Source organism: Leucopleurus acutus (assembly GCF_964270905.1).
Source record: "Leucopleurus acutus genome assembly, chromosome: 7".
In the NCBI taxonomy this organism is placed as follows: domain Eukaryota; kingdom Metazoa; phylum Chordata; class Mammalia; order Artiodactyla; family Delphinidae; genus Leucopleurus; species Leucopleurus acutus.
In genome coordinates, this window is record NC_139150.1 from 113,565,485 (window position 1) to 113,578,734 (window position 13,250).

The 13,250-nt window shown below is 37.8% G+C and overlaps 1 protein-coding gene across 4 annotated transcripts in view; it reads left to right on the plus strand.

The window, feature by feature from the left end:
• NEK1 (NIMA related kinase 1) overlaps positions 1-11,531 on the plus strand; it is a 210,494-nt gene extending 198,963 nt beyond the window's left edge. For all 4 annotated transcript variants that reach the window (XM_082843558.1, XM_082843560.1, XM_082843559.1 and 1 more), the window contains one exon: positions 10,298-11,531. In XM_082843558.1, coding sequence (XP_082699684.1) covers positions 10,298-10,311 — 14 coding nt within the window. In that variant the 3' untranslated portion in view covers positions 10,312-11,531. The remainder of the gene's footprint in view (positions 1-10,297) is intronic.
• Positions 11,532-13,250: the final 1,719 nt, after the last annotated feature.

Sequence of the window (13,250 nt, forward strand, 5' to 3'; positions counted from 1 at the left end):
ACATTTGTTATTTGTAGGCTTTTTGGTGATGGCAGGTGATGAGGTGATATCTCATTTTGATTTGCATTTCTCTAGTAATTAGTGACGTTGGACATCTTTTCATGTGTGTTAGGCATCTGTATGTCTTTGGAAAATGTCTAGTCAGGACTTCTGACCATTTATTTATTTATTTATTTTGCGGTATGCTAGCCTCTCACTGCTGTGGCCTCTCCCGTTGCGGAGCAGAAGCTCTGGACGTGCAGGCTCAGTGGCCATGGCTCACGGGCCCAGCCGCTTCGTGGCATGTGGGATCCTCCCAGACTGGGGCATGAACCCGTGTCCCCTGCATCGGCAGGCGGACTCTCAACCACTGCGCCACCAGTGAAGTCCATTCCCATTTATTTATTTGTTTGTTTTTTAATTTATGGCTGTGTTGTTTCTTAGTTGTGGCACATAGGAGTCTTTGTTGAGGTGTGTGGGATCTTCCATTGCAGCGCAGGCTCTTTGTTGTGGCATGCAGGCTTCTCTCTAGCTGTGGCACGCAGACTCCAGAGTGCACGGGCTCTGTAGTTTGCAGCACGTGGGCTCTCTCATTGGGGCACACGAGCTCAGTAGGTGTGGTGCGCGGGCTTAGTTGCCCCATGGCATGTGGGATCTTAGTTCCCTGACCAGGTGTCAAACCCACGTCCCCTGCATTGGAAGGCAAATTCTTTACCACTGGACTACCAGGGAACTCCCTCTTCTGCCCATTTTTGGTTAGGTTGATTTTTGGTTTGGGGTTTGGGTTTGTTTTATATTGAGTTGTATGAGCTGTTTATATACTTTGGATATTAATCCCTTGTTAGTCATATCATTTGCAATATTTTCTCCCATTCCAAAGGTTGTGTTTTTGTTTTGCTGGTGGTTTCCTTTGCTGTGCAAAAAGCTTTTAAGTTTAATTAGGTCCATTTGTTTATTTTTGCTTTTATTTCTTTTGCCTGAGGAGATGGATCCAAAAAAATATTGCTATGATTTATGTCAGGAGTGCTCTATGTTCTCTTCTATGAGTCTTATGGTTTCAGGTTTAACATTTAGGTTTTTAATCCATTTTGAGTTTATTTTTGTATATGGTGTGAGGAAATGTTCTAATCTCATTCTTTTACATGCATCTGTCCAGTTTTCCCAGCACTACTCCTTGAGGAGAATGTCTTTCTCCATTATATGTTCTTACCTCCTTTGTCATAGATTAATTGACCATAGGTGTGTGGGTTTGTTTTTGGACTCTCTATTCTGTTCCATTGATCTATATGTCTGTTTTTATGCCAACACCACACTGTTTTGATTACTGTAACTTTGTAGTAGACAGTAAGTCCCCTACATATGAATGAGTTCTGTTCTGAGAGCACATTCATAAGTCCAACAAAGTTAGCCTAGGTACCCAAATAACACAGTTGGCTATATAGTACCGTACCACAATAGTTTTATAATACTTTTCACACAAATAATATGTAAAAAACAAAGAATCACAAAAAATAAAATATTTTTAATCTTATAGTATAGTACCTTGAAAAGTACAGTAGTCCAGTACAACAGCTGGCATCCGGGGCTGGCATCGAGTGAATAGGCAAGAAGAGCTACTAACTGGAGGAGGAAGAGGAGGTGGGAGATGGCAGAGCTGAAAGATCATCAGCAATAGGAGACAGAGGGCGAGCTGCAGTTTCATTCATGCCTGACGTTGATGGCACAGGTTCTGCTTCCTTGCTGGATTCAGTTCTATCTACCCTCTTGAAAAAACGATCCAATGATGTCTGTGTAGTAGCTCTTTTTTTCTCATCATAGGTGACATGGTATCACTGGATTGCATTCTGAATGGCTGCTGCAACCTTCGTGTACCATTCTATGTTTGGGTCCTGAGCCTCAGAGACTAACAGTGCTTCCTCAAATAAAGAGAATCCCCTTGCCATTTCCTGCATCGTGAATCTCTTCAGTTCTTCAGTTACTTCTTCTTCCTCTTGTAGCTCCACTCTCTCAATTATTTTCACTTTTCTTTCCATTGTTATCACTTGGCACTTCTTAGCCATACCAGCTACACACCGCTGCCTTTACGTGTGCTTCCTGGGCTTGAAATAAAGATACTGTATTACTGTACTCTATACAGTACTGTACAGTAGCGTACACAAAAGCACAACCACTTATAGAGGATGCATACATGTGACAATATACACCAGACATGTGAACTAACTTATGTGATTGGACATGAGAACGCATGTTTGCATCTTTGAAAGTTTGCAACTTGAAGATTTATATGTAGGGGACTTACTGTAGTCTGAAATCTGGGAGGGAGATAGCCTCCAGCTTTGTTTCTTTTTTTTCCTCAAGATTGCTTTGGCAATTCCGGGTCTTTTGTGGTTCCATATGAATTTTTGGATCATTTGTTCTAGTTCTAGGGAAAATGTCATGGGTATTTTGATAGAGATTGCATTAAATCTGTAGCCTGCTTTGGCTAGTATGCCATTTAACAATATTAATTCTTCCAATCCAAGAGCACAGGATATCTTTCTATTTCTTTGTATTATCTTCAGTTTCCTTCATAACTGTTTTACAGTTTTCAGTGTATAGGTCGTTCACCTCCTTGGTTAAGTTTATTCCTGTGTATTTTATTCTCTTTGATGTGATTTTAAACAGGATTTTTTTTCTCTTTCTGATGATTTATTATTAATGTTTAGAAAAGCAACAGATTTCTATATGTTAATCTTGTATCCTGCAACTTTGCTGAATTCATTTATTAGTTCTAATAGTTTTGGGGGGGAGACTAGTGTTTTCTTATATAAAGTATCATGTCATCTGCAAGAAGTGATAGTTTTACTTCTTCCCTTCCAATTTGGATGCCTTTTATGTCTTTTTCTTGTCTGATTGCTGTGGCTAGGGCTTCTAACACTATGTAAATAGAAGTGGCAAGAGTGGGCATCCTTGTCTAGTTCCTGAATATAGAGGAAACGTTTTCAGCTTTTCACTGTTGAGTGTGATATTAACTGTGGGTTTGTCATAAATGGCCCTTATCATGTTGAGATGAGTTCCCTTTATACATACCTTGTTGGAAATTTTTATCATGAATGGATGTTGAATTTTCTTAAATGCTTTCTGCACCTATTGAGATGATCATGTGATTTTTTTATGCTTCCCTTTGTTAATGTGGTGCTGTCACATTCGTAGATTTGCAAATGTTGAACCATCCTTGCATCCTGAGAATAAATCCAACATGATCCTGGTGTATGATCCTTTTTATATATTTTTGGATTTGGTTTGCTAATATTTTGTTGAGGAGTTGTTGTGGGGTTTTTTGTTGGTTTTTTTTGCGGTACGCGGGCCTCTCACTGTTGTGGCCTCTCCCGTTGTGGAGCACAGGCTCCAGACGCGCAGGCTCAGCGGCCATGGCTCATGGGCCCATCCACTCTGCGGCATGTGGGGTCTTCCCAGACCAGGGCACGAACCCTTGTCCCCTGCATCGACAGGTGGACTCTCAACCACTGTGCCACCAGGGAAGCCCTGTTGAGGAGTTTTGCATCTATATTCGTCAAAGAGATTGGCCTGTAACTTTCTTTTCTTGTAGTGCCTTTGTCTGGTTTTGGTATCAGGGTAATGGTGGCCTCGTAGAATAAATTTGGGAGCATCCCATCCTCTTTAATTTTTTGGAATAGTTTGTGAAGGATAGCTATTATTTCTTTATATGTTTAGTAGAGTTTGCCTGTGAAGCCCTCTGGTCCTGGACTTTTGTTGGCTGGGAGGTTTTCTTTATTACAAATTCAGTTTCACTATTAGTGATTGATCTGTTCAGATTGTTTCTTCTTGATTCAGTCTTGACAGGTTGTGTGTTGCTAGAAATTTGTCCATTTCTTCTGTTCAGTTTGTTGGCATATAACTGTTCGTAGTAGTATGATTTTTTTGTTACCTCTGTGGTATTGGTTGTTATTTCTTCACTTTCATTTTTTTTATTTGGGTCCTCTTTTTTTTCTTTTTGAGCCTCGCTAAAGGTTTATCAACTTTGTTCATCAAAAAGAGTTATCAAAAATCAACTCTTAGTTTCATTAATCTTTTCTATCTTTTTTTTTTGGTCTGTATTTTATTTATTTTCTTTATATATTTTCCTACCTTTTGCTGACTTTGGGCTTTGTACTTCTTTTTCTAATTCCTTTAGGTGGTAGGTTAGGTTGTGTTTTTGAAGTTTTTCCTATTTCTTGAGGAAGACCTGTATGCCTATGAACTTTCCTCTTAGAACTGCTTTTGCTGCATCCATAAGGTTTTGGAATGTTGTGTTTTTATTTTCATTTGTCTTGAGGTGTTTTCTGATTTCCTCTTTGATTTCTTCATCGACCCATTGGGTTTTTAGTAGCATGTTGTCTGGTCTCCATGTGTTTGTTCTTTTCCCTGTTTTCTTTCTGTAATTGATATATGGCTTGATATAATTTCTATCCTCGTAAATTCGTTGAGACTTGTTTTGTGGCCTAGCATGTGATCTGTCCTGGAGAATGTTCCATGGGCACTTGAAAAGAATATGTACTCTGCCGTTTTTGGATGTAAAGTCCTATAGAGATCTGTTAAGACCAACTAGTCTATTGAGCTATTTAAGACCACTGTTGCCTATTGATTTTCTGTCTGGATGATCTGTCCATTGATGTAAGTGGGGTGTTAAAGTCCCCTACTTTTATTGTAGTGTTGTCAGTTTCTCCCTTTATGTCTGTTAGTTTTTGCTTTACATATTTAGGTGCTCCTATATTGGGTGCGTGTGTGTTAAGTAATGTAATATTCTCTTCTTGTATTGATCCATTTATTGTTATAATATCTTTCTTTATGGCCTTTGTTTTAAAGTCTATTTTTGTCTGATATATGTATTGCTACCCCCACTTTCTTGTCATTTCCATTTGCATGAAATATCTTTTTCCATCCCCTCACTTTCAATCTGTGTTTGCTTTTAGCCCTGAAGTGTCTCTCTTGTAGGCAACATACTGAAGGGCCTTGGTTTTGGGGGGTTTTTAAAAATCTAATCAGCTACCCTATGTCTTTTGATGACAGCATTTAATCCATTGATATTTAAAGTACTTAATTGATAGGTATGTACTTACTGTTTTCTTTTTTCTGGCTGTTGTAATTCTTCTCTGTTTTCTGGCTGTTGTAGTTCTTACTGTTTTCTGGCTGTTGTAGTTCTTCTCTGTTAATTTCTTCTCTTATGGTTTGATGATTTTCTTTAGTGGTATGCTGTGTTTTTTTCTTTTTGATTTTTGTGTATCTATTGTACGGTTTGATTTGTGGTTACCATGGGATTCATATATGTTGGCATGTTGACCCATAATTATATCTACGTGTTTTAAACTGCTAGTCATTTAGGTTCAAAGGTATTCCAAAAGAGCTACATTTTTTACTCCATCTCCCACATTTTGTGTTTTTTATGTCGTATGTTACCTATTCTTGCTTATCCCTTAACTGTTCATTGTAATTATAGTTGCTTTTAACTTTTTTTTGTCTTTCAACCTATGTACTGGCTTAAGTGGTTGATCTTCAATCCTTACTATATACTTGCCTTTCCTAGTCGTATTTTCCCTTTCTTATAGGTTTTTACTTCTTTTCCATTTAGAGGACACAGTTCACCATTCTTTTTAGAGTCAGTTTAGTATTGCTGTATTTGTTTAATTTTTGCTTGTTGGAGAAATTCTTTCTCTCTCCTTCTGTTCTAAATGATAATCTTTCTGAGTGGAGTGTCCTGGGTTGCAAGTTTTTCCCTTTCAGCACTTTGAATATATATTGCCACTCCCTTCTGGCCTGCAAAGTTTCTGCAGAGAAATCAGCTGATAGCCTTATGGGGGTTCCCTTTTATATAACTCTTTGTTTTTCTCTTGCTGCCTTTAGAATCCTCTCTTTATCTTTAACTTTTGCCATTTTAATTATGATAGGTCTTTGTGTGGGTCCATTTGGGTTCATCTCATTTGGAACCCTCTGTGCTTCCTGTACCTGGATATCTATATTCTTCTACAGGTTTGGGAATTTTTCAGCCATAATTTCCTCACATACATTTTTGATCCCCTTCTCTCTCTCTTCTCCTTCTGGGACTCCTATAATGTGAATGTTGGAACACCTAATGCTATCTCAAATATCTCTTAAACAGACTTTTTTAAATGAAAGCAATTTTTCTTTCTCTTGTTCTGATTGGGTGGTTTCCATTGTTCAGTTATATCTTCCAGATCACTTGTGCAGTCTTCTGTATCACTTAGTGATTCATTTCCTTATAGTGTGTTTTTATTTCACCTGTTGTATTATTCATTTCTGATTGGCCCTTTTCTATATTTTCTAGTTCTTCATTAAAATGTTCAGTGTTTAGATCAATTCTTTTCCCTAATTCAGTTAACATTTTCTTTACTAATGTTTTGAATTTTTTATCTGGAAAATTATTTATTTCTATTTCATTATTTATCCAGAGTTTTCTCTTACTCTTTGAATTGAGAGCAGTTCCTCTGCCTTTTCTTTCTTTTTTTTTCCTATTTTTAAATATTTTATTGACTGTAGTTGATTTACATTGTTGTTTTAATTTCTGCTGTAAAGTGATTCAGTTATATATATATATATATATATATATATATATATATATATATATATGCACACATTATTTTTTTATATTCTTTTCCATTATGGTTTATCCCTGGATATTGAATATAGTTCCCTGTGCTGTACAGTAGGACCTTGTTGTTTATCCATTCTATATATAATAGTTTGCATCTGCTAACCCCAAATTCCTAATCCATCCCTCCTCACCACCCCACCTTGGCAACCACATGGCTGTACTCTCTGTCTGTGAGTCTGTTTCTGTTTCATGGATAAGTTCATGTGTGTCATATTTTAGATTCCACATATAAGTGATATCATATGGTACCACTTGAGTAAGTGCCAACAGTGGCACCTGCTGCCCCACCCGGCTCTGCCTCAGGCCTGGGTCACCTCTGTGTCCCAAGGTTCAGTCTCTTCCCCAGTCCTGGCTACCCCAGTTCCAGTGCTACAGTGTGGCTTGGAGTGAATGGGGCTGGAGAATTGGCTCTGCTTGGGCTGGGGTTGTGTGATGAGGTGGTCCCGGGAAGAACCTCAGACGTTAGAGCGCACCTCTCTCTGCACTACCTCTGGGGCCAACACTCGAGCTCCTCACAACTGGACTCCAGACTTCTCCAGTCCTTGTATTTGTCACAGCATCTTCCAGCCAGCCAACAGGGCTTGTGTCCTCTGTCTAGGACCCCAGGACTGGGATGCCCAGTCTGTGGCTCGACCCGCTCACTCCCCAAGGCAAGTGTCCATCGCTGCATTCTCCCTTTTCCTCTGAGTCCCCTCCCAGGGGCACAGGTCACGACCTGATCTCTCTTCTTCCCATCATACCACATTCTCTGAGAATCTTTTTTACAGCCTTGGTTGTACAGCAATCCAGCTAGTTTCCAGTTTGTTTTCAGTGAGAATTGTTCCCCATGTCGATGTATTTTTAATGTGTTCCTGGTGCGGGTGATGGTGAGCTCCACATCCTCTTACTCTGCCATCTTGATCTCTCCCTTTAGAGTCCTTCTTATTCGAAATTCTTATACTGCATATCTAGCTGTCTTTCCCCAGACTGTCGTCTTTTAGGCCACATCTTAGGAGATAACAGTAAAACCATGTCATCTGCATATGGTGCTTAGACACTTTTATTTTCTGTGTTGGTGGGGTGTAATGAGGGAGGGGATGAATAATGATATGTAGTACACCCAATAGTGGTATCAGGGGCATTAAGTTAGAAGTTAAAAAGATTTTCTACAACACATTTCTGTTTTATTTAACCAGAAATTATGTGAGTCCTCAAAAGACAGCCTGAACTATTCAACTCCCCCAGCTGTTACAGTGCAGGTTTGGTAAGCACCCACAGTATACAACTCCCCTGTCATAGTGCAGGTGTGGTAAGCACCTACAGTATACAGCTCCCCTGACTGTGACAGTACAGGTTTGGTAAGCACCTACAGTATACAACACCCCCATACTGTCACAGTGCAGGTTTGGTAAGCGCCTACAGTATACAACACCCCCATACTGTCACAGTGCAGGTTTGGTAACTGCCTATAGTATACAACACCCCCATACTGTCATGGTACAGGTTTGGTAAGCGCCTACAGTATACAACACCCCCATACTGTCATGGTACAGGTTTGGTAAGCGCCTACAGTATACAACACCCCCATACTGTCACAGTGCAGATTTGGTAACCCCCTATAGTATACAACACCCCCATACTGTCACAGTGCAGGTTTGGTAAGCGCCTACAGTATACAACACCCCCATACTGTCACAGTGCAGGTTTGGTAAGCACCTACAGTATACAACACCCCCATACTGTCACAGTGCAGGTTTGGTAAGCACCTACAGTATACAACTCCCCTGTCACTGTGCAGATGTGGTAAGAACCCACTGTATACAACTCCCTCATATTGTCACATTGCAGATTTGCTAAGTGCCTACGGGTGTAGCAATTGGTAAAATAAATGCCACTTAGTCTTTAGCTAGGTACTAGCTAGTCTAGAGTCAGAGATCAAATAGAGATAGTACAATGTGTGAACTGCTTTATATTATTCCTAAAAAATTTATTCTTTAAGGAGAGGAGGAGCCAAGTGTAGACAGTCATAGAATGGCAAAGGCCAGCAGGTCCTCGTGTAGAACATTGATCTTAGCAGTCCAAACTTGTAAACGGCTAAGAAGGAAACAAAGACCTTCCTTCTACATTTATTTTAGATAGAATATTGTGCTATTTATGTGATGAGATTCTGTACACCAGTTATAGTGAAGGAATGGAATTTTCATCTATCACTTGGTTAAGCCCCACCAATATGATGAGTTGAATAAGTAGTACACGATACCATTTATATAATGTTTAAAAGCAATTTTATTTAAATGTGCATATATGTAATAAAAAGCCATGGGAAGGAAGGGGACACATCAATTTCAGGATACTGATAACACCCCTCAGCAGGAGGAGAAGGCAATAAGATGGGAAAAGGGTGCTCTCTCTCTTTAATGTGTTTTTCTTGAATCAGTTCTCCAAACCAGTGTGGCCAAAAGTTAACTTTTACTAATTCTAGATATTTGGTACCTGTGTGTTCATTAGTTTATTCTCTGTACTTTTCTGTTTGAAACAGTTTGTCATTGTAAAAACAATAAGTAAATTATAGTACACAGCAATAAGTGTAACACTGAAAGCAATAAAATATGTTGTATAAAGTGATGGTCCAGCTATATTGGAAGAAATAAAGTGTCAGGATAATTCTTCCCAGGGGAGAGGACGTCAGAGCTGGATTTTGACAGATAAGTGGGGATTTATCCCCCAAGGCATATGTCTCCTTGTACATAGAGGGGTGCCAGCTGTTGTACTACAGGAACTGTAAGCTCTTCAGTGTTACTAGAGCATTTATTATGGGGACAGCTGGGGAAGATGGGCAATGGAAGTAGACAAGGCTAGAAGTACTTAAAAGACCAGATCCTGAAGGGCATTGCAGTCCACATAAGGAGCACAGGTTCTGTCCTGAGCCTGTGGGGAGCTTGTGAGGGGTTTCAAGCAGTGCAGTGATGAGAGATGACACTTCGATTTTAACGGAAGAGCTTTCTGGAGTGTGAAGATAGTGACTGTTATGTAAGGTTAAATTAAGCAGTCTGTTTAATTCATTCCACAGTGTTTTTTTAGACTAATGAAAATTGGAGATAACTAGAATGTCTATAAATACAAATGGTTAATTTAAATGTACCATATCTGTAAAGAAAATACTACACAGCCATTGAAACTGACATGGAATTTATCTATGATTTATTCATTTTCAACATTTTATTGTAAAATTTTTATCATGTGAAAATGTTGAAAAAACTTCAGTTACCACCCATATGCCCACCATCTAGATTCTTCCATTAACATTTTATAATCTTGTTTTATCACTTATTTGTCCATCTTTCCATCCATTATGTGTTTCAAAGGGAAAAACTCGAGTCTCAGAACTGCATCTTGTTGTAATTTTTTAAAACATATTTGTGTATGCGTAACTAAGCAATCTGGGAAGATTTATATAAAACTATTAGCTTTGGTTGTCTTTGGCTGTTAGGTAATTTTTGCTTCCCACTTAATTCTTTATTGTACTGTCTGAATATTTTACATTGAGTTTGTGATATTGTAATAAAAACTACATTTAAAACTACAGTAAGGCTCTTTTCCTTTAGTGTGACAGAGAATGAGTTTTTTACTAAGTAAATACATAGAGCTTGATTTGCAATGAATGAATTAAATTTTTTTCTTTTTGTACAGATAATGATGAATAATGCTCAGAACGTTTAATCGTCAACGGAATGAAAGCATTTAAATTTTGGCTCATCAGAATAACAAGCTTCAGTGGGAAATATAGCGATTTTTTATAAATGGAATATTAGATTTAAAATGAGCATGCTGATTACATGAAAATGATGGAGAAACATGCCATTTTTCAATTAAGATTCTAGTTTTTTATCTATTTTATTTTGTTTATTGAGTTCTATAGTTATCTCCTACAGAATATACACTTTATTAAATGTTCCAACCAAAGTGTAAGACACAGTGATCCAGACTGGACTCAATGGCTTTGAAGAAGATGTCCCATGCAGCAAGGTAATTTTTACTTTCAGCAAATGTTTTTAAGTTGAAAGAGTAACTTCTGTTGTGAAAGACCTGCCTTTGCTTTTTCAATTATGCATTTAAGCATAACCCTTTTTTCTGTCTACTTGTTTTCATGGCCAGCAATTCTAGATTAAATAACCTTGTCAAGGGCTCTATTTAAATCTTAACATTTCGAAGATGGAACTTTTAGCCTTAAAGTTTATATTCTCAGTCCTTTTTCAACCAGTGTGTCTCCTGAACTAGCTGAATGGAAACAGGCTATAAAAACAGTCTTAGAAGTCATTGAAAAATTTGATTACGAAAGAATAGCAAAAATATACTTCCTGATATTGAAGTTAATTACTTTTCTTTCTTTTTGAGGACAAGAACAAGGAAGACTATATCTGAAAATTAGTCTGTGAATTTTAACATTGATCTAGCATATAACATAAAGTTGCCCTTTTGATTTTCAGCTTCCTCTCATGCATGTGCTTTTTAATTGAGATTCAAAAGGAGAAATGAATCATTTTTATTTTGACAGTGTGACAGTTTTGGTAACTAGTATTCCAAAGGGGGGAAATGTTTACCTCTTTCAATACCATTAGGAGAAGATTTTGTTAGGTCATTAAGACAATGGTCACACAGCTTCAATTGCAGTATGCCAGGTGTTACATCATTAGAGATGTCTGAAGTCCAGATGCTTTTAGTAATAGAAGCAGAATTTTGGAAACTCTGAGAACAAAGAAGCCTTATTGTCATTATCTGTAATTTGAACAGAAGAATCGTATGTTGCAGCACTATCAGTAGTATGCTGAATTAATTATGTATATTATTTCTAACATCCAAAGCTAAATACTTGATTTTTATATGTTTGTTTATTTTATGATATTGCTATTAAATTTTTACTCTCTACCTGAAGTACACTATTGGTTGTCTTTTATTTAATAGCACTGTTATTAATAGAATGCTTTTACAGAGAGCTGAGAATACTTTGGATTATTTTACCTGAACATTTTAATTTTTTTTTCAATAGAAGAATATTTGAATTCTGTACTTTAATTCTCTACAGTCTTAAATGATGATAATGATTTGTGGGAGTGAGTATTTTTAAATTCTTAACCTAGAAATGCAAGTAGGAGTATAACACAGTAGAAAGAGTTGTTTAGCCATATTTCAAAAGATGTCATCTATACAAGAATAGGAGTGACAAATAGGATATGTGCCATCTTCAGTCAATTGGTAGTGAGTGGCTCTGGGGTGTTATTATGGAAAGGTTGTCTGCCAGTGGTAAAGAGAGTTTTTATTGTTCAGTAAGGTCTATTGTAGGTGTTGGAGGAGGAACGTGGAAGTATCTATAGATTCATAGAATGTTAGAGCGAGCAAGGGCTATCAGAATAATTTAGTGTTATCTACATTTCTCAGGTGAGGGCACTGAGTTGTCACATGAGTGCATTCACTTGTGTAGATGGCCAGGGTCAAACCAGTTCCTGGCCTTACCCTGTGCTATTACTTCCACATTCTTTTAAAATTTATCTGCTCTAGAGAGTGAAAAGGAATAGATTTAATAGGAAAAGGTACATTTAGCATTAATGTGTTAAGAATTCTGCAGAGATGTTCTGTTTCTGGGAGTAGCACACTATTCTAATTTACCTCGCTATTGAAAACAACTTGTAAATATTAAATAAAGTTGGCTTTTTATCCATAAATTAGCACGTACTCTACCCTTTATCACTTCATTGATGGATCTTTCAAGATTGCTTGTGTATGTGTGTGTTTAATATATACCTGAAAACAGAAGAGGTAAGAAGATGAATTGCAAGGCCATCACTTTGGAGAAAGCCTCAACCCAGAGATGACTGGAATATTGGAGAATAAATAAGCACTTTTGACTGGAGAATATGTCCAGTGCCTCTCACTTGGGTAGAATGGGCTCACGGAGCAAAGGTGCAAAAGGTAAGGCCAAGCATCCACCACACTGGAGAATCGTGTAGGAAACCCTGTGTCAAGGTAACACTCCAGAAGGCTACATCCTCACAATCAAGGAGAACCCCAGACTCAGGGACTGTCAGAAGAGAAGAGGACCAAAAATCCCCTGGAGGTTGTAGCCACAAACCAGCCATCAACTGGTTTTGTATCTTGAGGAAGAAAACCTGGGTGGGTCGGGGAATTTAGACTCAAACATAATTTAAGGTGGTTCCCAATTGGTAGTGCCCCGTGAACGCAGAAGAAGCCATTCCAGTGCCTCACTGAAGGAAGGCACATTTCTTTCGTGTCTTGAAAAGCACCATAAATAACATTTTAAGAGCAATGATAAACACAGAGTTAAAAATATAATAGTACACAAGAAATCAAGACAATGTAAGTGGGAAATATCAGGAACAGGATATGCACAGACTTCAGATTTGGAATTATAAGAGATGTGTTATAAAGCAACTATATTTACTGTGTTTAAAACTAAAAAGTGATGTAGATTTGAAGAACCAAATAGAATTCATTTACATGAAAAATACAATAACCAACATTTAAAAACCAAGTGGACATACTTGGCAGCACACTGTATGTGGCAGGGAAGAGAATTAACAAACTGGAAGAAATTATCCGTAATAAGCACACAGAGAGAAAAAGATGG